Source organism: Labrus bergylta, chromosome 18 (assembly GCF_963930695.1).
Source record: "Labrus bergylta chromosome 18, fLabBer1.1, whole genome shotgun sequence".
NCBI lineage: Eukaryota > Metazoa > Chordata > Actinopteri > Labriformes > Labridae > Labrus > Labrus bergylta.
In genome coordinates, this window is record NC_089212.1 from 10,837,099 (window position 1) to 10,862,393 (window position 25,295).

Below are 25,295 nucleotides of genomic sequence, written 5' to 3' on the forward strand. Positions count from 1 at the left end.
TCTTTAAACCCCGACCAAATCACAGTTGATTTACACCATAGAAATATTTACTGGAAATAAACTCTGAGATGGTAAACCTGACAATTTTTAGGTATTCTGTGCTTCTCCAAAGCTTTTCTTAGATACAACAAACTTTTGGCTTGTGTCTAAGAGGAGTGCATATTACCCATGTCATCCTCCTCAGATTTATCATCTGTTGTAAGCAGTAAGAGCAAAGTTATTATGAAACCACATTGTTTATATGAACTTGATTAGGAAAGCTTACCTGGAGATCAGGAGAAAAGTTATTATGTTACCAAGCCTGTCATCTAGTGTCAGAGAGTGGTACTACATGCCTTTCAGATTTTTGTGAAGCACTACCAAATTGGCAGCGTCCATTAAAAAGACAGCTTAAACATCTTAATGGATAAAGACTGGTATGTTTTTTAATGCGTTTCCCCCCATTGTTCTGATCTTAATCAAGCTCCTGGTGTGTAGAGAAAACATGCTTATGTAAGATAATGTCATATAACAACTGCATTTGGGGGCTTTCAGAGAGAAAAGCACAAGACTTTGTATTCACATGAGGTCAAAATATTCACAGTATTATCACTAATCAATTGAAATATTTACATAACTCTAAAGCACTTTAAAAAAAGAAAGTCAAAGGAAGTCATAATGGGAGATCTGTTTGCAAGTTGTAACCCTTAATCATGGTCAAATGAAGCCAAAGACTTGTCTCGAGTATTTACTTTTTATGTAACTCATAATCTTAACTTCATTCCATGTCTGCTTTGGCTTATGAGGAAAAAGCTTTATTGCCCCTCGAGGAAAATGTTTTTACCCAGCGTGCCTTCTAAAACATCTTACACAATAAAAAAAACCAGACATGCGATGTCATTAAAATACAAAAACATCACAACAGCACATTGTCGGGAAAAAAGGCATGCATGGGTAGTTATAGGCTGATGTCCTCCAAGCAGGGCAAAGGTCTAAAGAGGGCTGCGTCTATAGAATAAAACTCATGGCATTAGTGGTGATCTGTTTGTAAAATGAATCACTTGACTCAACAGGAAAGCTGAAACAGATCAACAGTTATATTTAATGTTGGTAAACCATTCACAGCCTTCCATGTGTTACTCTTTCATCTCAGGTGCATTTGGGTGTTACAAGAAAAACATTGAATATTATGTGACATGCCATGAACCGAACACAGTAGGCTGAAATCTTAAAACAACATCCATATTTCATGATATGCCAGCAATGTCAAACCTGATTACTCTCCAGTGAGGACATGTGTGCTCCCTCTGCACACAACTACAGGTCAGTGTGAATTCCTCTGGCTGACAGCTTTGTTGCAGAGGAGGTAAGAAAGGCACGGTGCCACATATTGACACCGTAACTCAGTGAGGTCTGGTTGACTTTTGCAGGACTGTTATGAATCAACATAATGAAAAAAAATATATTGGGAAGTACAAAAGAGCTGTAGAATAAATATTATTTTAGCCTTTATATTGCTTCAGGCAGCTTAGCATGTCTGCTGTTTTGGCCAAGTTGGCGTCAAGAGGACGCATGTGGAACAGAGAAATCGATTTCATTTGTTCTTCTGCCGACTGCACATGAGTTCTTCATCCAACTCTATTCCAGTCAGCACGTAGACTCAGATAGAGAATACCAGGTTTCAGAATCATAAAACTGTTTTATTTGTTTTCTAGTATATCACACCAAAATGTATGTACAAAACATATTAATATGATATTGAGATTTGAAAAGTAATTTCTCACTTACATTCTATCCAAAAACAAAACAAAACAAAAAATCATCATAAACAGTGGATGACATGAGCATTTACCAAAAGAGCAGCATGAAAAAAAGCCCTCTAAATATTACAATCATTTGTCGTAAAAAAGGTTTTGTAAAAAAAGAAACATTTTACATTACAACCAGTGTATATCAACTTGTATGCATGCTGAGATTATGTCACTCTGAGTTTATTTACTATGTCTAAATATCCTTTTTCTATGTTATAAATAGACTACATGAAAAAAGCATTGACTCCAAGAAACAAATGAATCCAAATCAAGCTGTAGGTGGACCTCTTTCCTGAGTGTGATGACAGCGGGGACGACACTATGATCATTTCTGGCCTACAGAGATCACAGTCCTCACCACAGAAGAAGCAGGAGTTCATGTCGTGCAGAGCATTTGAGTTGTACATCCTTGTTGCTTTTCTCTCTGTGAGAGAGGGGGAAAAAAGTCAGATTATACAAATATCATACTGGCCAAAATGTTCAGGGACCTTTTATTTTCAGATTTGAAAAGCATCAGGGCAGAACAGCATTCCCCCCAAACACTTGACATCAATTTAGTAATTCACAATGACATATTCACTAATATTTCAGTCTAATCATAAAGACTGTCTTAAACTGAACTTACTTGGCTCATAGTAGTCGTAAACCTGCACCACAGAATCCTGTACACGGGCCACTTTGTATTTTCTAATGATTGGAAGTGTGACGCATACCTCCAACTTGGTAAGCTGTAACGAGGACCAAAAGAGTGAATAACAACATGTGCTAAAACACCATTTATTTATATGGAGACAATTTATCAAATGTCATTCAGGATAAATAAACATTTAAGAATATAAAATCATTTATAAATCACTATTCCTTACTGCTACATAAGAATGAGAGGTATTTTCCTTTCCCCGCCTTCTGTCTTTTTTTATCCTTTCTTTTTATGTTTTTGGTTCAGTTTAATTTAGTGTCTTGGATGTGTCTGTGTATATGTGTAAACTTTGTATCAATTCCAGTCAAAGTGTATTTCAATATCATATTTGAAACAACCTCTGTTGACCAAACAGCTACAGGTTAAAAAAACAATATAAAAAGGATGAATAAGAAAAAAAAGAGCGATAAAGAAACAAAACATAAAGCACATAATTAAAACTAAATTAAATAGGATCGTAATAAAGTGTCCAAATGTCAAGCTGAACTTTATTAAAAGCCAATGCAAAGAGGTGTTTCTTAAGCAGCAATTAAAAAATGTAAATGTGTGTACCTGTTGTAATGTATCCTCTTGAAAAGCATAATAAATGTAATTTTGTAAAAAACAAAACACAATTTAGCGAGTGGCGGGAAAAAAGTCAGTAAGAAATGCAATTAAAACATATTTGGCAGCCTAACCAAAAAAGTCTGTGTCCACCCTCTATTGTCTTTCTTAGTTAAAGCTGCAAGTAGGCTACTTCAACAGAATAGCAGCAAGTATGTAGCCCTTTATGGTGTGTGGGGCTACTATACATTTCTGGATGTAAAACAACAGAAACCTGATTCCTCTTAGAAATACAGCTGAAGCAGAACTTCAGTGGGTTAGGTTAGTACATCTGTCTCAGGGGAGAGCGAGCCAAGAATAAACTGCTTAATGTAAATCAACAACAACAACAACAACAGTTTAACTGTGTATAAGATAGCAATTTGTGAACCTGTGTCTAGAGCTTTAAGTGCAAAATGCTGTTTTTACAGCATAAATTAACATATTTACAGGCATGATGGCTGACGTCACTCAGGTTTCCTCCATTAATATTTACAGTCTATTATCATGCCCAATCGCTTAGGTGAGAAGACAGACACAGAGTGCAGAACGAACACCTAGTCGTGGGATGGTCACCCACTTAGGGGAGGGATTCATGTTCTCTGTGATGTCATGAAGGGAAAATCTCCTAACGGCTTGTTTGAGCACACCTTTTCTGAAAAGTGGAACAGGCAAAAGACGGAGAGGTGGATGGACCTTTCTCATATTTGAGGGTTTGTAGACAGGCAAGGGACACATATTAGTGTTAGAAAACCATGGTAAAGTGTATTTTACATAATATGTGACCTTTAATTTATCGTTGTTGGAAACATTGTGGGTATCATAGAGGCCCATCTTGACTTCTGACAATGAAACTGTAAAAATAAAAAAAATACTTACAGAATCTAGATAGAGGATAACTCTGTCAGGCAGTGTCTCCACTTTTCTGATAATATCTGTTGAGGCAGCAGCTCCAGGTGACAGGGTGAACCCACTGAGCATGCCCACATCCATTATAAGCATGCCTGTTTGAGATATCACCTGATTGTCCTTCAATCTACAAAGGACCGAACCAGACAACCATGTTGTTATTTCAATCCCTTGTTCCATAGAATACATGCTTTCATAAAATGAGATTAACTTGCCATATTGGTCAACACTTTTTTTTGTAGTACTTGCCTTGTGCATATAGACAACTGCATGTGAGCGCGGTCTTTTTCCTCACTAACATTCACGTCTAATAAGAAAGCCTCCTCGTCGAGAGTGTGCTGGAGGGTCTGTGAAAATGCTTCACTCTCCATGTTGTAAAAGACATTCAGCTGGAATGATTCATAGAGGGGTTTAAACATTTATAAACTCTGATTTAGAGGTGAAGAGTTAAAAGTTTACAGCGCTGCCTGATAGCACAGCCAGATATAATATGAGTCTGTAATGTGTGTGATTTAATGCAAAGGCCTCAAGGTCACAAAGGAACAGATTCTGTTTCCGTCCTTTACTGAAAGAAAGCTAGAATCTCTCTGTGTTAACGTTTTTCAGCATAAAAGCAGCAAATGGTGGATGTTAAAAAACAGAATATGGCGCTCGAACAAAGGACAACATGTTGCAATATTGAACATTTTTAAAACATTAACCTTTCACAACAGTCCTCTGCTGACTGATATCCTCATGCCACAGAGTGACGACTGATCTTCAAGCTGAAGTATTAGATCCAGATGTTAATTGATGGCAGTCAATACATTTGCATTGATCTGTTTTGCTTTAGCAATTTTCAATGCAGTACATTGTGCTGAGGGAAACGATATTGCACAGCTGCTGCTTTCAATTTATTCTGGTCATGCTCCAGTTAAACTATTCTTTATGTTCAACTGAATATGCTGGAGGCACCAAAACCTTCCTGCATTGTAAGGGGTAGTTTGAAGTTGTGGTGTTTAAATTGTGCATTCCTCATATAGGATTTGCAGGATTCATACAACAGCAGTAAATTGAAATCAGATCTTTTGTTTCGAGTGTATAAATGTTATATAATGAATTTACTGTGCAGCGCAGAGGGAGGAAAAGTGTACCTGAAACACTGCAAATCCTCTTCCTTCCATGTATATATTCAGGCTTGTATCTTTGTCTGCATTAATCTAAGAAACATAACATGAACAACAACAAAGAAAGAAAGTCACATATGTTTGATATTTTATGCAGCATGTTATAAAATATTCAACATACTGAATCGTGAAAAAAAAAGCACCAGATTCCACTTATCGATTACCTCCCGGCTCTGATATGTCCGATAGTTGGAGGAGTTGATGCTAAATAGTGACACAGCTGAAGATGTTGAGGTGGATATATTTATCCTGAGATCAATGGAGTGGGCACCACTTAAGGCAGCGTAATAAGCCAGAGCCTGGAGGGCAACTACTGTGTCCTGACAGAGAGAGAAAAGGGCAACAGGTCAAAACGCTTGAATCTGGATCACCTTCCTAACATTTGGAGCACAATTGGGCAGAATTGTTGCAATGAAGTAAAAACAGAGGACTTAAACAGTTCCCACAATCCCTTACAATCAAAAAATGTTCATCTTTTCTTTTTTCTATTCCTGCTGCATAAGGAAATAGGTTGCGTTACCTGTGTTGTTCCGTAGCCTCCCAGATAGTTTCTCTGCTTGCTTAAGAATTTCATGAGAGGGATACCCTCCACGAAGCTGCCGCGTCTAAAAAGAGCCAGCAGGACATAGGAGGCCATCTCGATCTGCGCTGAGCTCGGCTGCCAGTCACCATGTGATTCCAGGTCCGCTTGGGATCGCCACATCATGACTCCAGCTTTACAACAAAGTAACGGTGATCATCGGTCAACATAAACTTGAACATGCGCTGCTTCATCAGATTTTTCAAATCTGTGAAATAATGATGAGTAAAGGGAATTGACACATGACAGATTGTGGGTATGATAGAACAGCTACTTAAGTTATTTGATTATCAGTAGTGTAATATAATGTATCTGCAAACTCAAAGCCATGATATCTATCTATATGGAAAACATTATTTTGATCTGACCTTTGTAGTCAGCTCTCCTGCTGAGCTCAGTCAGGGCAGCCACCGCTACAGGACTGTTAGCCAGAGTTAAAGCGTAGGCCACCAGACACAGACTGTAGTTACTGACCACTCCACTGGACACCTTGTCCTCCAGGTACGTACTGGCCAGGGACACATTCTCTGGGTACATGGCCTTCACACAGAATACATTATTATAGTCAACAGACTTATTTTTTCTAAAATACTCAACAGAAAACACTTCAATTCATTAATGACCAGTAATACACAGTGTTGCTGTCATTATTGGTTGTTGATGTTTTAGTAGATTTAAGTAGATTTCCACTCGAGCCACACAAACACTCCAGCTTCATTCTGTCTAATACACGAGAAGCACACGCACTCACTGTCATGATTTGGTCTTATTTAGTTTTGTATTTCAGTGTTTAGTGTTTCTTGATGTTCTAGTGTGTTTTGTTTCATTCTTGACTCTCAGTGTTTGGTTGGCCTCCTGGCCGTCCACCTGAACTTTCTGGGTTATGTGCCCTGCCTGTAGGCCGTCCGCCTGACGGTCTGGAGTCCCTCCTCCACCTCCACCCACCCTGCTTTGTGTTTTTTGAGATTTTGTTTTTTGGGACGTCTGGGATCCGTCCCTTGAGGGGAGGGTCATGTCATGATTTGGTCTTATTTAGTTTTGTATTTCAGTGTTTAGTGTTTCTTTATGTTCTAGTGTGTTTTGTTCATTCTTGAGTTCTGTGTGTCTTTAGTGTTTCATGATTTAGTTTTGTAGGTGTCTTTAGTGTTTCTTGTATCATATTCCTGCCTCTGTGTGTTTCCCTCCAGTTTAATTGCCTTGATTGTCCTCACCTGTGTCTTGTTAGTCTCACCTGTGTCTGATTTAGTCTATTTAGTCTTTGTGTTTCTTCTCCTCTGTGTCAGTTCGTTGTCGGTTGTCTGTGTTATATGTTGGATGTTAGTTGTTCCTGTGTGTTCCCTTGTGGCTTTTTGTTTTCCCTTTTTTAGTTTGAACAAAGTAAGTTTTTGTTTTTGCCTTTTTTTGTTAAAATAAATTATTTTTGTTTGCTCTGCATTTGGGTCCAGTTCATATGTTTTCAATGCCCCTGACACTCACACTCTTATTCAACAAAGACTTGGATTTATTATAATTCTTAGAAATAACTATGACTACCGACAGTTGAGCCCACTGACATTTTTTATGCATGCTGTATCTCATCCACTACATATCCATAGAATAGAGAATAAATGCAGCCAAACTTTTTTTCTTTTTCACTTTATTTTTACTTTATGTTATACTTCATGAAATACGATTATATTGTATTTAATGGTATTATTTATTAAATACTCTTCACCTGGAAAGGCACTGATCATCGCTGATGTTTTTGGAATGCTTGTTTTTGCGCTTTAGACCGTGAGTTTGAGATTGTCAAAATGAGGTCCAGGGTTTGCCCAATACTCTGGGACATCTGAGGAAGTGAGGAGTTGTTTTGAATAAATACAATTGTTTATATTTTTATTTTTTACCATTTCACATATTTTGTTGCTTTAAAAATTGTTAATATTTATGTTGATGGATTTTTTTCCCGTGCATTTCAGTAGGCCCGTTTTTATAAACAACTTCTCTGTTTATAAAATAAAGTATGATGACCTCATCATATTTGACAGTGTGATTAAAGACATGGGTTGGGCCTTTTTTATGTAGATAAGGATGGAGGTATCCTTTGGTTATTGGAATGGCTGGCTACATATGATGATAAATACACTAAATATGAGTAATTTCCATATTTAATAATCCTGCAAAATGTCATACTGAAACTATTTTTTACTCAAATACACAAATTCTCTGAACTCACAGCATATGTCTCGTCCTCCAACAGTGCGATGAGTACATAGGCTGTGAGTGCCACTGAACCACCGTCCAGTCCTCCCTGCATCTCTGTGTGGATCAACCTGCCCACTTCGTTGAACTCTCCCTGGGGCCCCTGGTGTTTCAAGAGCCAGGTCCTGGCCCTGCTCAGGACACTCTGGTCTACCTGCATGTAGGGCTGGGCCTGGAGAAAGCACTTCAGAACAAAGGCTGTCAACCTGGGACCACAGAAAGACGAAGCATAAGAGGACAATTATTTTTGAGCTAATCTGGGAGCATGATTGGGTGGAATACTGTACCATTACCATTACATTGGTGACCTACCATATGCTGCCAGAGTCAGTGCTGGATGTAAACGCACTGAACGAGCCATCATCTCGCTGGTAGGACAGTTGTCTCTTGTATCCTTCAGCAGAAAACATGTCACTCAAAAGACGCTATATTACCATAACATTTGCAACCTAACCCTATATTTACTGTATGTCAGTGATATTTTTTTTTAAAGGCTGCTCACCCTCATTCATGTAGCCCAGAGCCCTGCTCCTGATCTCCTTGTCGTCGTGGTTGGACTTGTCCAGATACTGGAGAACATAAATACTGGGAGCAAAGTGGATCATGTTCTGCTCCCCACAACCAAGAGGCAGCTGGACCAGCAAATTGAGGTTGCTGATGGACAAGGCCAGGAGTTCACCTGTGCAACACGATAAAGAGGGGAAGGATTTAACTGTTGCACAAAATATTTACCTGTAAGGTTAAAGACTGAATAGGCCTAAGGGGGACAGAGAGTGTCTGTTCTGTCAATCACGATAGTATTTTCAACATTTACAGTACCATTGAATGCTACTCTTGAATTATTATGTTATGTTGTACTGAATATCAGCACTGCTGTGATTGGTTGAAGGCACAGGGCTGCAGGCTACTTAGTTTTATATATTGTTTATATGTTTTACTTCATCATGCAGCGAGTTAAAAAAAAGAGTCTGTTTTTAGTGATTCAGAGGTACCAGCTAGATTAATCAGGACAAACTCTGCTGTCTGCTGTAATGTTAACTTACTGTATCGCGACACCTGGCTTCGGCGGAGTGATACACATTGTGAAAAATCCCGGTGTACTCTAGATCAATGTTTCACAGCTGGTCTAGCCTCAGGACCCACCAACTACTCCTTCATGAAAAAATACGACCCAAATTCCTTATATTTTTTAATCTATCAGATTTATTTAAAGAAAAATTGTGCAGTTTGGACCTCAGAAGGTACAACGAGTGATAGAACAAAGAAACTGAATGAAACAAACTTGTTAAAAAAAGCTCTGTATATTCTCTTTGATAGCATTTTTCTTCCAGGAACACATTCGAGACCCACTGAAAATGGCTCTGCGACCCACTTTTGGGTCCCGACCCACCATTTGAGAACCACTCATAAAATGCTTCTTTATGCCCCACAAGTCATAGCAGGGATTGAGTTACGGTAATTTGAATGTATTTATTGAATAGGAACGATGCAATTTAACATCATACCTCATAATGAAATTAAGTTTATGTCAGGTGGTAATGTGTTCCAGAGTTTCCAGACTTTGATGGAGACAGCTGATTTGTTCAAGTGTAAATCTAGGACTTTGTGCGTTACAGTTTCTTGTTACTGTGTCTGTCCTGTATTTCAACATATCTGGAAAGAGGTTCAGGGACCAGACAATTTTCTCTCTCTTTTTTGAAACACACTTTTAGGTTAGAGGGCATTATCGCAAACAGACAGGGAACAACGAATGACTGTGAAAGTTGGAATGCACTCAGGTCATGCTTGGTTTTTGATTGTTGTATGTTAATGGCTTGTGATGTGTAGGTAATATGTTTGTGTCTTTGTGTTTGTGTATTCTTTTAATGTTAAAAAAAAAAAAAAAACTAGATTGAGAAAACATAAATGCATAAACTAAGTAGGTTGCATTTTACAGTGCATTATTTGTGCATTATTTGTTTGGACCTGGTTGTGTAATGAAGAAAGGTTTCTGATTGTAGAGGGCAAACTTGAGCCAATACTGTCATACAATATGAGAAAATCATTGAATGCATGAACACCTGGGCATTTGGAGTTGTTATGTGGTTGGTACAGTTAAGGTTGTTCTTTACTGATGTTAAAGTTAACAAGATATGGAAGTAAAGCGAGGAGACTATAAAACACCCCCAGAAGCAGAAAACAAGAGTAGCGAAAAAACCCTGTATATTTGTGTAATGTGTTTAAAAGGTCACTATCACACATATACAAAACCACAAATTTGGATCCAACTAAGGAAAAAGCTGAGGCTCTCTCTTCTACCATGACAAATGCCAAACATCCCTCCACCTAAATGGAGCAAAGCCCAACAGCCCGACAGCTGTTCAGAATCTGCCCGCCATAAACATTCCTGTTTGATGTCCATTGTTTCCATTTTAAAACATTCACTACCTAAATGCTTTTAGGACAGCACTGGGTTTGATGAGCATATACTGCAGCTCGTTATATAGGCAGGAAGGAAAATGTGAGTCCTCATTATACATGCCCAACTGACTAAAGGTAAACATGACGAGCATTTGGAAGAAACAGCCAATGGTAAAGAAGGGAGGACGAGCGGTCGACGTACCAACCAGTGCCACATGGGCCCGCTGGCTGCCTGGAACCACATCTGGTGGAAAGGAGAAGGAGACGGGTCTGGAGTTGTTGTGTTTCACTGGTGCCAGCTCCAGGAAAAGACTCTCTGAATAGGACTGTTCAACTCCCTCAGGCTTTGGGAACATGGGAATAATACACTGTTATCATAGGATTAAACATATGCCACGTAGAAAGTTGCATTTCATACTGCATCCCTAAGTCTAAGTACACTGGAGACAAGGAAACAAACGGAAGTGGGCCTGCAACTTCTTTGCCACAGCCCCACTACCCTCAACTTAACTAAGTTAGACTACACACACTACATTTATAGATTGTATCAAGTGTTTCCATTAAACCACACCTTCACAAGCACTCTCCAAACAAGACTGTCAGAGGCATCCGCAGATATGGCATCCACAGATATTTCCATCTCACCCAGAGCCACAGGCCTTATTGGGAACAGTGCTACAGCAGATACATGACTCCCTAAGGTGAGTTTTTTCACATTAAGAGTGGAGACATCTCCTCTCTCTGCCAAAACAAACTGAAAGGCCTCACTCTGTGCTAGAAGCAGGATAACCTGTGGAGGGAAACATGGAAACAAAGCTTGAATGTAACACATCCTGAATGTCATGAATGGCAGTGACACTGGTTTTTAATAACAATCTGTAAGTGTATTTATTTTGTCTTTCATACCTCTAAGTCGTGCTCTAAATGGTTGATTATTTTCACCTCCAGCACAATCTCCTCCCCTCTGATGAGGTGTGACGGGACATCCAGTGACAAGGAAAAATCTTTGGACACAATCAACTGTGAATGAAAGAGCAAAAAAAAAAAAAAAAATCATATCAGGTGAGGTAACTGATGTGACAGAATTGTCTAAATTTGTATCTCTTGTGAAATGACTGTGATGTTGTAACTGTACGCTATAGAAAAAGCTACGCAGTATGAGGAATCCTTTATTTGTCCCAGAATGGGGAAATTTACAAGCAGGTGTATATGTTATTGATCATACAATAAAATAAAACTGGGGCTGTCAAATTATGCAAATTTTAAATGGTGATTATCGCTACATTTCAATAGTTAATCAAGATTAATTAAATTTTTAATTGCATGTTTTAAATTGCATTATTTAGCATATAAAAATGATAATCATTCTGCTTTTATTTTGAATTTTGGTACTGTCTTAAGCTGAGAGTACGTTACTTTGAGTTTGAATTTATCCCTGCTTTTATTTTGAAATTAAGTAACAACCTTCTGTTAGATTGAAAGTTATGACCTTTACTTAACCACAGTGAAAAATAAACTCATTACGGATCAAAAACTAAATGAAAACACCTCAAAGTAACAGTGAAAAAGTGAAATGTTGGATGTCATGAGCTGGATATTACTTTGTCAACTGAGTTGTGTTTTAAAGTGAAATGAGATATTTAAAAATGCAGCAGTGTCGTTCTTTTCCATCACCGTGACTACAGGAAGACACTGAGAAGGCTTCTATTACTTATTTACTTACTGCCCTTTATGCCTACTGGCATGTAGGGCAGCAACAAAGGATCTCCACTCCTGTCTGTTTTGGGCGAGCTTTTGGATAGAACTCCAGGTCTGCTTCATGTCTTTCAGTTCTTTCTCCACTGTTCGATGCCAGGTTTCTTTGGGTCGTCCTCTCTTTGGTTTGCCTTCAGGTGTCCAGTGTAGGGCGGTTCTAGTAATGTAATCCTATTCTTTTCGTATGATGTGTCCAATCCATCTCCACCGCCTTCTTTTTATGATGGTCTCTATACTTTCTTGGTTGGTCCGAGCAAGTAATTGCTGGTTGGAGATGGTGTTAGGCCAGAAGATACGTAGGATTTTTCTGAGGTTTCTTGTGTGGAATGCCGAGAGCTTGGAAAGGTCTTTCTCTGTCATCCTCCAGCATTCAGAGCTGTATAGTAAGGTGGAGAGAACACAGCTCTGGTACAACTTGAGTTTGGTGTTGATTCTGTACTTTGTGGACTTCCACACATTGTTCATCATTCTGAATGTGTTTCTTGCCTTGCTGAGTCGGCTTTTGATGTCATTGCCTGTTCCTCCATCATATCTAACAGTGCTTCCTAGATATGAAAACTCTTCTGTTGTGGGTATATTTATTCCATTTATTTGTATAGGTGGGGGATTTTGTGTGTTTAAGTTCATCACCTCTGTTTTCTTCAGGCTTATGTTCAGTCCTATTTGTTGTGCAAATCTGTTGATACGGGATGTTTTTTCTTGCATATGTTGGTGGGTATGGGAAACCAGTGCCAAGTCGTCTGCAAAGTCTAGGTCTTCAAGTGTTGTAAATAGTGTCCATCTGATGCCTCTAGGTTGATGTTCGGTTGTTCTTCGCATCACCCAGTCTATGACAGTATTGAAGAGTAATGCTGACATCACGCATCCTTGCCTCACTCCAGTCTTGACTTCAAAAGTGTGGTTGCTGTTTCCTACTTGGCATGTGAAGTTGGTGTAAAAACCCTTTATGATGAGGATGATTTCTTGTGGAATCCCATACAAACGTAGAATGTGCCATAAACTGTCCCTGTGGATCCTGTCAAATGCTTTCTCGAAGTCTACAAAGTTGACATATAGCTGTCTTTGCCATTCTGTGCACTGCTCTATGATTTTGCACAGAGTAAAAATCTGGTCGGCACACCCTCTTCCTTTTCCAAAATCCTGCTTGCTCTCTTCTGAGCTGCTTGTCTATTGCATCTGAAATTCTTTGTATGATGATTTTTGCAAGTATTTTGCTCGGAATTGACAAAAGGGTAATTCCACGCCAGTTGTCACAGTTTTTTTGGGAACCTTTCTTGGGGATCTTTACGATTACACCCTTTGACCAATCGTTTGGTGTCGTCTTCCCCTCCCATATGGATGTGAAGAGTGGTTTGAGCAGTTTTGCTGAAAGTTCTGGATGTACTTTGAACAGTTCTGCATTCAGGTTGTCTTGCCTGGGGGCTTTTCCATTTTTGAGTGATTTGATGGCTGAAACAATTTATTTTTCTTCTGGTGGTGTAGTGTTAACATCAAGGGCAGTCTCAGGTTCCTGTATCTCTGCTTCTGCTGTTGGTGGGGGTCTGTTTAGGACCTCGTTGAAGTGTTCTGCCCACCTTGCCTCTACTTCTGCCCCTGATGTAAGAGTTTGCCCTTGTTTGTCAGTGATCGGCGTATCTATAGCTCTATGGTACCTACCGCAGACCATTTTGGTAATTTTATAGACCTTACCTTGCTCTCCCTTGTTTGCTGCTTCTTCTGCCTGATCTGCAAGACTGTTTATATAATTTCTCTTGTTTTCTCTTGCCATCCAAGGCTTATATATATCAGCAATATTCATTTGAATATAATCACCCACCCACCACCAAAAAAAGGGCTTTGTGTTTGTCTTCAGTGAAGTTGTGATGGTAGGTCCAAGACAGTTTCAAGATTGTTAATAAAAATAACGCCACATCACTAAGGTTTCATTTGTTGACAAGTGACTTCCAGACCACAGTCAGAAACCATAGTGAGATCTACACACATTACTTAACTGTTTACAAAAAGTTTCAAACACACCACAGCAAAACAGCCCTGTGACAAAAATTACAAAGAGCCCATCTGGAACCAATATGGACGACACTACTCTTTTCACAGAGAGATCCCCAGAGAAAATATCTCTGCAGCACAGTAGAGTATATTCACAGCTAGGATTTGGGATAAAGCTCATAGGCTATACTGGCTGTTATGTAAACTGAATCATACAAGCACTTGTCCTTAGTTGCCTTGAGGATTTCCATGCCATTGTTTTATGAGCACATCATAAGGATCGCATCACAGGCTGTGATATAAGTATAGCTTTAGAGAACAAAGAAGTTTGCAAATACAACTTTCTCCCACAACATCGAAACATTTAGCTTTTGTTTTTGCAGTCTGTAACAAATATCCATGTGACCATTAGAAACAAAGTAGCCAAATATGCAAGGCAGTTAAAATGGAGGGGAAAAAGCTACTATTGTGTGTTTCTAAACCTTAAACTTCTATCAACACCTTTGCTTCATCTTATAAACTCTTACATTTGAGGCTTTGCAGGAATTTCACAGAAAGCTTGTTTAAATCTTTTTTTAAAGGAAAGCACTTGTGCCTCACTCCCCCTCATGGGTTGTGTCACGTCCACTAAAACAAAGACTAAGTGAGCTTACTCTGTAGCAGTACATTTAAATGACTTTAAACATGACATTTCATCATTCAGGTTCCAGGGCATCAAAAACGCAACACTGCCCGAGAGAGGCGGTAATATTGACCAATTTCTCAACAGAAGGGAAGTATGCTGGATTTTTACTCTACAAACTTTATCCCCCAAAGGTTTAAATGACTTGATTCTATGGCATGTTGTGCTCTAAGGCAGGCAACAACCTTTGGGTCCCGCATGGCATTCAAATGGGGCCACCTGATATTTGTATTTATTGATCAGCAACAACAGAAATGTAGTGTGTATTAAAATATAGTGAACACACAAGACAAAGCCTAAATGTGGTCTAAAGTAAATGTTTACTTGTAACACAGTAGACAAACTATAAGATGACGGAAAAACAAGTCAAAGTAGGGTCACAAGCCCAAAAAGGTTGGGAAACCACTGCTCTAAGGAGTTCTAAGGAATTTTACTTTTTAAAATGATTTAAGAAAGCTGTAAGACCGCTGTTGTATTTTGATTTGTGTTTTGGCCTTCATACATGTGAATACTGGGGTGATTGAGTCTGCACATGTTACTGCAAGTGATTGAGAAACACTTCTAATTAGATTAAATGTCTCACACCTGAGCACACACAACAGTGGGTGGAGCATTGTCTACTTAAGATCATGGTGGAGAAATTGTTTGAGAACACACTTGACAAAGGTTCTGAGGGACTGAAACGTTGTAACTTTTTCTGATAAATTGGTGATGCACTGCAAGAGTAGTGTGTGGGATTTTTTCTTTTCAATGTGACAGTTGTATGTTCTACACACCTACTTCATGTGATAGTTGGATGTGAGAACACCTTCTTTAAAAACACAAAATGACGGAGCAGCCTTAAAACTTAGAGTTGCGTCTGAAAAGGCACTAACTCTGTCAGTTGATCTTCCTTTTTTGGGACAAACTGAAACATCTGTACAGTCACAAATTTCTGCTGCATCATCAGCGGCTGTCATGACTTTAGTGACAGCCTGATTTATCCTGTAGCACCACCATGAGGATGACATTTTTTTTTTTAAATATTGAATGAAATGTCTTAACAGCTATTAAAAAAACTGTAATGACATTTAGCACAAATAATTACAATCCCTTTGGGATGAATTCAATGAACTTTAGCTAATCTCTGACCTTTCTCTTACATTGTGTTACAACTTGATTAAAAATGTGAATGTGCACATTACTCAGGTTTAAGACCAAATCCCTGAAAATCTCATGACATTCCCATTAACCTCAGCTGCACTTGAGTTTTGTGCTATTGTGCAAATGCTAGTGTGCAGTTGCTTCTCAACCTGACATTATGACCTAGGAAAGGGAACATTTCAATCAAAATGGGTGACAAAATACAACAAAACAAATGTTAAATTGAATTCTAAAATGGTTGAAAAAAGCTGCATTTTTTTCTGTAAACTATACGAGCAAATTGCTTCAAGTTATAGTGTTATAGCGACTGAGTTTCTTAGAGTGACAACTAGCAGGAGTTTAAAGAGAAATGTAAAAGCTAATCATAAAAGCTTGGTTGAATACTTGATTCTGATTGGCCAATACTAGTACTCGAGAGCAGTGCCATTCCTCCATGGCAGAATGTTGCTATAAAGAACAGACTGTTGATAGTTTGTGCAGCTCTAATCACGGACTCTGGAGGACTTATTGTAACCATATCAATCTGAAAAAAAAGATTTCCGGCTAATTTGATGTTGAATGCTTTCCTATGTGACAGAAAAGAAAAGAAAGACAAGACATTGGAAGCTACTTTGTTTAACCAGCTCTGCATCAGTCTGGAGCCCATTCTTCATTCGTACAGCTTTTGTTTAAAAAATCATCAAATAAAAAATCAAATAATTATCCTAGTTTTACCACAATATCTGGTTATGGAGGCTTTTAAGGACAAGGTAGAATCATATCAGAACCAGTTAACTTGCCCGTTTTCATTTCTGCAAAACCTGTTCGTTTACTGTTTGCCTTGCAAACCGAGGGGCGAGGAGCAGAACAGCCGTGTGGGGGTGCCTTTCTGGTCAAACAAATACTGACCATTCCGGACCGGAATCTAAACTTAGGAGGAGGACATACTGGCTGCTGCGTTGTTCACAGAGACTTCAACATAACATGTTTCCATAGTGTGTGATGATATAGTCATGTCATTTTATGATTTAATTTAGTAAATATATTACATATTGGACCTTCAAGTAAATAGTTGTGTAATAATAAATGGAAAGCTAAAGTGAGCAGGTTGTTACAGTGCAAAAGAATCCCAAGACACTCTGCTAAGAACACCACTTTGTCTTATTCCCTACATCTGTACTTTCTTTCCAACTTTTATACACGAGGTGATGAGCCAGCCGGCCGTCCCGTCAATGTAAACAAAGTGTAGATATAACTCGGAAAGCATCACAGACAGCGGGACTCGCGTGTCACACTCATTGTAGAGAGTCATGACTCACAGTTATTTTCGGAGGATATACTTGATTTCTGCTAAATGTAAGAGTGAAAAATCGCATATTCTTCCTTTAAGACAGTACATTGCTCTTACAAAACAAATAAATGCAAAAAATTGTGAAACCAACAATTTGGGAGCAATTGTAGCACACAGGGAAATTTCAAATTACCTTTTGTGGCATGTGAGTGAAGCCCAAACCCAGATTATCTGACATCACCAGTGCAACAGCTGTCAGAGAAGTTACACTATCTGGCACTGTTATCTCCCCACTGGTCCAAGTTTTATCACTGATGACAACAACAGAAATAAACAATATATTCAGCAGGGTTTGTTTTAATTTTTTCAATGCAGAAAACAATGACTATCTTTGACAACTTTTAAATCACATTCTTTTTTTTTCTTTCCTATGAACCTCGAAGCACTCACCTTACATACGAGTCTAACCACAGCAGAGATTCACTGGTATTCCTCCAGTGGCTCCAGTACTTCTCCACCATTAAGGTACGTTCAACTGATTAACCACAAAATCACACAGGATAGACCAGATGAAGCTAAACCTGCACAAATACCTTAAACATATAAAAATGTAATCGAATAGAAACACAATTGTTGGACCAGAACAATATACTAACTGACCACAAGGGGGACTGTAAATGCTTAGGAGGACAATCCTACAAGGATTAAAGGATTCCTATATAATCATACCATTTTGAGGTCCTTTGGGCTGATTTTTCTTATCAAGTCTGCCATTAGTCATCATCCATATATTACATTCCTGCAGTGTGAAAGACACAGAAGATTATGAAGATATTTTTTTTCTGTTTTAGTATAACCTCAAATAAATCTACACATGTTTTCAGATGAAAAACATGAGAAAGGTTCACTATCACTGTTGAGTATAGAGGTAGATACCGATTGACACATACCTGCTAACAAGTAAAACTGGGTTAGGGATCATTGCACTATAATATTTTTTCATAACATGAGCATATGATCACTGGGTCATTTTTTATTTTGTCACTTGAAGCACTTTTTGAAGTAGCACAGCTATTGTGTTAGTCTTTTTATTTTCTAAAAAAAATGAGACTGTCGATATCATATTGATTAATATTAAATCTATATTAAAAGGGCTTGACCTGAGCTTGTATCGCACTTTTCTAGTCTCTCACTACTCAAAACACTTTTACACCACAGGTCACACCTACCCACTCACACACTAATGCCAGAGCTGCTATGTAAAGTGGCCATCAGAAGTAACTAATCCATTCATACACATTTACAAGCCGCTGAGCAACTTGGGGTTAAGTGTCTTTCTTGCGAAAGAACACATCGTACATTTGGCTGCAGGAGCTGGGGATCGAACCCACTACCTTTCAGTTGAGAGACGACCGACTCTGTCACTGAGTCACAAAAAGCCCCTATTGTCTTCTTATTCTTTATTTTGCGTGTTGATTGCCGTTGTTACCATTATTAATGCTAAAATCTTTTTTCTAGATTTTAATGTCGTGTTCATGTAATAGTTGATGCTCTGGCAGTTAAATGAATAAAACAGAATACAAATATCATGCATCAGTGTTTGAAATAGGTCAGGTCTTGCTTGGTGATGTGAGGTGTAATACAGCCTCAAATCTTAAGAAGCCCGAGGAAATCTCCCTGTCTATAATAGCATATTTCATTGTGAACAATACAGTCCGCCAGTGCTTTACAGAGGAGGAAAGGTCATGTAAGAAAGCCCGCTGTAGTGGAGCTTTGTTTCCTCCATCTTGAACCCATCAGTAACCCTCAGGGACTGTACCTCATCACACTAGAGTTACCGGCTCTTAGAAACAGCCGAGTCATCAGGACAAAAAACAAACAGATAAGTTACACCCAGATGAACCGGTTTAGTGGTCTCACACAGATTGTCTGTGTCGTATCAAACGGGGAAAATATGTGTCGAAGAAGAATTTGCAACATATTACAGGGACTGGGAATACTGGTTCTTTGTGATAAAACAGTGAAATGGACAAAGAAGTGATGAAACAAATCTGAATCATTCTTAAGGTCACAGGTTCAATTTGGTCTATTGTCCAGCTATCTAAACTTTAAAGCCTTTTTAACTTCATGTAAGTCATAAGGGTTGTCATACTTGCTCCTCCTTTAAGTTGAGGTCAGCTTGCAGAGCGTCATCATGCATCCCCATCACCACAATTCCAACCTGGAACCCTGGTTCAAGGGCCATCACAGTGAGTGACACATGCTCACCAGGCTGAGCTCTGACACTGCTCCAGCTGATAGAGACCTTTGAAAAGTAACCAACAGTCAAAAGCATGTCCAGGGAAAAGACACACCTATGAGAATACGATGACATAGAAAAGACACCAAATTGGGTTACATGGTTGTGTTGGTTGACGGGCACACGTGCTGTGTCACTGGTGACCTCTCCGTCAGAGAGGATGCTGTAGATTGTGACAAAAGCCTCAGGGTACCAGGACAATGTTGGTGTCAGAGAAAAAACGAGGGAATTCTTTGTCCCAGCAGCCACCAATTGGCCTCTGGAGCTTACCTAAAACATCAACAATGAGAAGGACGTATAATTATTTTACCACAAACATCATGAATGTTCTGTTTCAAGAGGCAATGATCATAAGGAGGCCAATGAGCACTCTGCACTGCGCATATTTACAGTAGGGATCAAAAAGAGTTAATGATACACTGGTGGCAGCAAATAAAAAGCAGAATTTAAATTAGCACTTTGAGTAGTCAGAAGACTAGAACAGCTCTATACAAGCTCAAGTCCATACCATTTATAGACCTACATTAGGACAATTACAATAATTATCAAGTCACACTTATAATGCCCTTATAATAGGTGTCAATGCCAATATAAGACTTATTTCTACTTTCTACTATAACCTTTTGTCATTGTTACCATGAACCTGTTACGTTGTTACGGGTTGGTGTTACGTGTTAACCTTGGGGGTTGTTGTTGACGCTTTTTGTATGCCTCTGTCTGTCTGTTTGTCTCTAATCGTCTCTCTCTTTGCAATATGGGTAATAAGCAAGTATGTTGTTTTGCATAGGTATGTGCCTTTCTGGTTATATGTGGATGAGTTTTTCTATTGTTTTTTATTCATGTAGTTATTGTAGTGGAAGCAGCTGAATGTTTGGCAGCACTTCAGTCTGAGTCCAAGACAAATTTCCCTGAAGGGACAATTAAATTATATCCAATTGTATCGTATCATTTCTGTCTCTCCATCTATTGCACTTTCTTAGCCCGACCGCTCATGACAGATGAATATTCCCCATGAATCTGGTTCTGCCTGAGGTTTCTGCTTGTTGAAAGGAAGTTTTCCATGCCACTGTTCCCAAGTGTTTTTGGTGGGTAGATTTCGGGTCTCATTGATTGATATAAAAGAGAGTATAATCTACACCTGCTTTTTTGTAGAGTGTCCTAGGATTACATTTATTATGATTAAACTCTATTTAAAAAGATTGATTGAGTAAAGATATTAATTTTTTATTTTTTTTAAAGATTTATTTTTGGGCTTTTTGTGCCTTTAATGGAGAGATAGGACAGTGGATAAAGTCAGAAATCTGGGAGAGAGAGTGGGGAACGACATGTGGGAAGGAGGCCACAAGTGGGAGGCAAACCTGGGCCGCCCTCTTGAGACGACAGCCTCCATACATAGGGCGCGCGCACTAACCACTGCGCCACCAGCGCCCCCTAGAAAAGATATTCAAGTACACTGTATAATATAAAATCTGGTGTTGCCACACTTGGTTCCCATGCTTTGTTTTCATTTATAAAATATGAATCATCCGAAATGACAGAAAATGACAGCGAAACATCAGCAACAAATATCTACACAGTAACTGTAAATATGCAGTATGTTACTGATCCAAATGAAGCTCTTATTGATATTATTTGTGTTCTGTTATTTATACAAAACATGATTTCAAATATTTAACCGAACATACCACATAGTGAAAATTTGTTGGTTGAAAGGTGCTCTCCACGTTTATTTGAAGAGGCAATCCAATCTAAAAGTGAGATGTGTTTGGAGAATTATATTTTAGTTGCGTAAATAAACACATTGTAAAGGCGTGCATGCATGCTTTAGTATTCAGCGTCTAAATTGCATCAGTGAAATATAATTCCCGTCTTGTCACCTGAGCCGGTAAGATCTTCATTTGTGAGATCTGAATATACGAGTCACTGGGAGAGGAGTGGTTTTTGTAGATCCTCAGAGTCTCCTCACTGGACTGGTATCTTGCCTGATAAGAAACACAAAGTCTACAATATGAATATAAATCCTGAATTTAAAAATCTGATTGAGGATTTATGTTTGCAAGATTGATGAATTTACCAACATAAATAATCAATTGGTTAAGGGAAGTTAAGCATTGTATGTAATGCTTTTTGGATGTTACTCCCAGTATCTGGTGGTATTTCCTTACTGGTAGACACCCATGTAATACTTTTCCACTGAAACTGCTCATCTTACATAAAACGAAACTGCCAAACAGAAGGACCAACGGTCAAAACCCTTACCTGAATAAAAAGTATCTCTACTTGATCCTGTAATTGAATCTGAACATAGACGTTCCCATCCTCAGACACTGGAGCTGTCAGAGTCGTAGATTCAATGACAAAACTGGATGTGCTCTGAGTGACTTCAATCACAGCAGAGTACATTAGGTCTTCTGGGCTGAGTGGTTCTCTGTCATATCTACAGATCTTTAGCTGTTGAATAGAAGAGAAGGGAGTTAGCTCGTGACAATAACAGTTTAAAATAGATGCTAAATACTCCAATAAAAGTACTCACTAATGTAGAGAAGAGTAAAGATGGCTTAAGTGTGTCTGGATAATCATGGAATGCAAGCTGGAGTATGTCCTGTATTAGGTGGATTTCCACTGTTGTGTTCACTTTAAAGCCTTTGAGGTTGATGCAACATGTTGGTTTAACGATGAAATTAAGATGGATGCAATGCTTGAATCAACATAGTTACAAAAAAAAACACTCACCTGTGAAGTTGTCTGTAACCCAGGCAACAACATGTACATGTCTGCTTTTGTTGCTTTCTGATGACGTGTGAAGGGTTTGAAGCAGGTCTTTACTAAAGGAAAACTGTGTTGACCCATATATCTGGAAAACAACGGTCAACATTTAGCCCCTAAAGCTGTTTATCATACTTAAGTGTATATTCTGGTTAAAGAGAGTCACATTATATCCTTACTTTTTAGATAAGCTACAGAGAGACAACTTTACCTCTTTAGTTTTCATGAATGGAGCGTCTGCATTGTGCATAGCAGACACCAAAGAGAGTGACACAGCTAGCGTTCCATGCACAGGCTGTCCACTTGGTAAGCTAGGTTGGAAACATAGAGTACTGCTGAATTTTTGCTTAAAATGTGTGTACAGGCAACACAAATGATTTGCATGATATTATGTACTTACAGTGCTCTAACTGATCCTGAGATTTTATCTCCTACAAGGACATGTGATGGTGTCTTTAGTAGAACTTCAAAAGGACGCTCTGCAACAGGGAACACGTAAAATCATGGGGATGACAGTAATTAAGTTATGGATAACTCTGAATTAGAATTTCAGTTAACAGCCAAGCTAGCAGCTATTTGTTACTGCTCCTAAAAGCAGCGCTAACTGAACATGTAGCATTATTTGGCATTTATTGTAGCTTTATGCTAAAGTGAGTGCTGCTCTGCTAAAGTGAGTTGTGTTAAAGTGTTTTACTTTGAGCTAAAAGCAACTTTATGCTAAGTGCTCACAATGACGATGCTTACTTGTTGATAATAAGATTTTTTGTACCATGTTCCCTATCATACTTAAAGATGTTAGCATGCTAACATCGGCTCATTAGCTCCTGAATGAAAAATAGTGCTGAGGCTTGATAGGATTAGTGTGCAGATATTCGTTGCTACATAAAAGACATGGGACAAATAAAGTTTGACCTGATGGCAGCACAACAGGAACAGTTACTTGATCACAGTATTTAGAATGTATCCTCTGGGGACCTTGAAAAATCTGCACCACATTTGGAGTCAAGCCATTTTTGGGATATTTGATTGGTTACATGCAAACCTAAATGGGATGCTGGAGTAAATCCCCAGAGGACTATGACTGTCAATGCCAAGATTTCATGGCTATTCATCCGTAGTAGATAAGAAAGTTATTCTTAATCCAAGAAGTAGACTAGCCAGTTGACCAACCAAAACTGCCAACCGTTCAAACTGAAGTGCTTGAAAGGCTTATAAATAGTTAAGGAAAAAACTAATAGATTACCATAATGCTCCACAGTGAATGCTGTCTTGTCAGTAACACCCTGTAGGGGATATAATTTAAATGAAAACTGCTCTTCATAAACAATTCAGAAATCTGTTTTTTTTAAACAGCATGGATAGGTCAAAAAGTCTCTATTATTATTTCTTACATTCACTGTGGTTGTGATCACCCACAGTCCAAGAAGAGGCGCTTGTGATAAACTGACTTCCCGCAACACAATCCCCAAATTCTCTTTGGACTCCCACTCCTCAGCAACAATCCCACTGGGATCCTACAAGTGACAAAAGAACATCAGTCAAACTTCCCCACCATCTCCACCACAACAATAGCCTGCAAAAAAAATCTATTCAACTCCTCTGGCTTTGTTGTTTCATACAGAAGACAAGAGACACACCTGTATAGAGACCCCCACTCTGCCTTTGTACGGATGGTTATCCAACTTAACACACACAATTCTGATTTTGACAGTATCGCCTGGTTGGTAGCGTGGTCTATCTGTTTGAATGAAGGTGGAGACATTCCTCAGGCTGAAGATGAGGGTAGTGGTGTTGGTGAAAATGAGAGTGTCCCCAGTGTAGCCATTCACCGTCAAGTTTAAACGGGAATCGTGGGCTATGGTCGCAGAAATCTGAAGATATCGTATGAGAATGTTTAGAAATGTGATGGAAAAGCAGAGACATCAGGCTAAAGAGGTTATTCAATTGTTTCCTAATACTATCAAGAAGCAAAAAATCGATTTGGGGATAAAGCAAAAACAAGAAGGTTGAAATTCATACTCACAGGAGGGAGTGTGAGGATCCTGGTCGGACCTTGAAAACAGAATGATATTTTAGCTCTCTAAAAATGTAAAAAGTTAAAAAGCAAATCAACCTTGTCTGTAGTTAAAGGGTCACCTCCTTGGAAGGCTTCTGTTTGGGCTACTTTGGTGTTTCTGTGTGTAACTTCAGCGACGACCCTGCCAGAGAAGTCACCATGGACGGTGACAGCCAGAGGAGTCGGTATCCCAGCATGCAACATTTCTGGACCTGAGATCAAAAACAGTGTCCTGGTAGAAAGAGGAAGGCAATGATAGGTGAAAGAAGTTGGATCATTAGAATAAAAACAACTGTGTTTCAATAAATTACATAAAATAATGCATTCTTAATGTGGTTGACTTCGTAACTTACTTTGATGAATCCTGAGTGGAACCAGGAACAGCGCACAACAAAACCCCAAAACTCAAAACCACAATCCAGATCCCACGCATGCTGCTGGTGTGTCTTCTTCTCTCAACATACGACTCTTAAATCGGTCGTCAAACTGGCAGGGTCTGCTTTGTAAAAAAAAAACACAAGTGACCTGACCAAGAAGCTCAAAAACCCCACCTCCTGTCCACACACCAACGCCCCAAGAGACCAACCTCACATGCTTTGCCTGAGCACACCAGAATGCATACAGGTATTATCACACATATATTCTTTGTCACACACAAAGGATGAAGAGGAGTGAGAGAGGGGGGATGTTCACACAGACTCTTTACGCCTTGGCCGAGGGGGAATCGTCTCATCTGTCTATTCAGGGTTTGATTCCCAGTCCCGTCCTAAGCCTTGAGAGAGACGTTCAGCTGATACTGTATCCACGCTGAGAAGAAGATATGTCTTGAATGTCACACTAAAGTGACACTAAAGCCCCTGAGAGTTTAATTGTTGGCATTTATCTGAATACTGAGGCTGTTCCTTCAATCTGCATTGTTTGCTGAAACATTTTAAACTTTATATCCACTCCTTGGAAAACAACTCAGCTT

The 25,295-nt window shown here is 38.9% G+C and overlaps 1 protein-coding gene across 1 annotated transcript; it reads right to left on the bottom strand.

Moving 5' to 3' along the window:
• Window positions 1-733: 733 nt before the first annotated feature.
• On the bottom strand, window positions 734-24,830 carry cd109 (CD109 molecule). Its single transcript, XM_029280409.2, has 32 exons — window positions 24,679-24,830; window positions 24,406-24,557; window positions 24,293-24,321; window positions 23,907-24,140; window positions 23,661-23,783; window positions 23,513-23,552; window positions 22,670-22,748; window positions 22,481-22,580; window positions 22,237-22,357; window positions 22,037-22,146; window positions 21,763-21,954; window positions 21,381-21,485; window positions 21,189-21,251; window positions 19,603-19,773; window positions 19,357-19,509; window positions 17,934-18,003; window positions 17,655-17,739; window positions 17,398-17,515; window positions 11,275-11,388; window positions 10,940-11,158; window positions 10,571-10,712; window positions 8,471-8,647; window positions 8,281-8,362; window positions 7,943-8,174; window positions 6,096-6,267; window positions 5,668-5,861; window positions 5,312-5,467; window positions 5,115-5,180; window positions 4,231-4,370; window positions 3,952-4,108; window positions 2,416-2,518; window positions 734-2,214 (listed from the first exon to the last, which is right to left on the bottom strand). Exons 1-32 carry the CDS (start codon window positions 24,756-24,758, stop codon window positions 2,015-2,017), a joined length of 4,179 nt encoding a protein of 1,392 aa, XP_029136242.2. The 5' UTR covers window positions 24,759-24,830; the 3' UTR covers window positions 734-2,014.
• Between the last annotated feature and the right edge of the window lie 465 nt (window positions 24,831-25,295).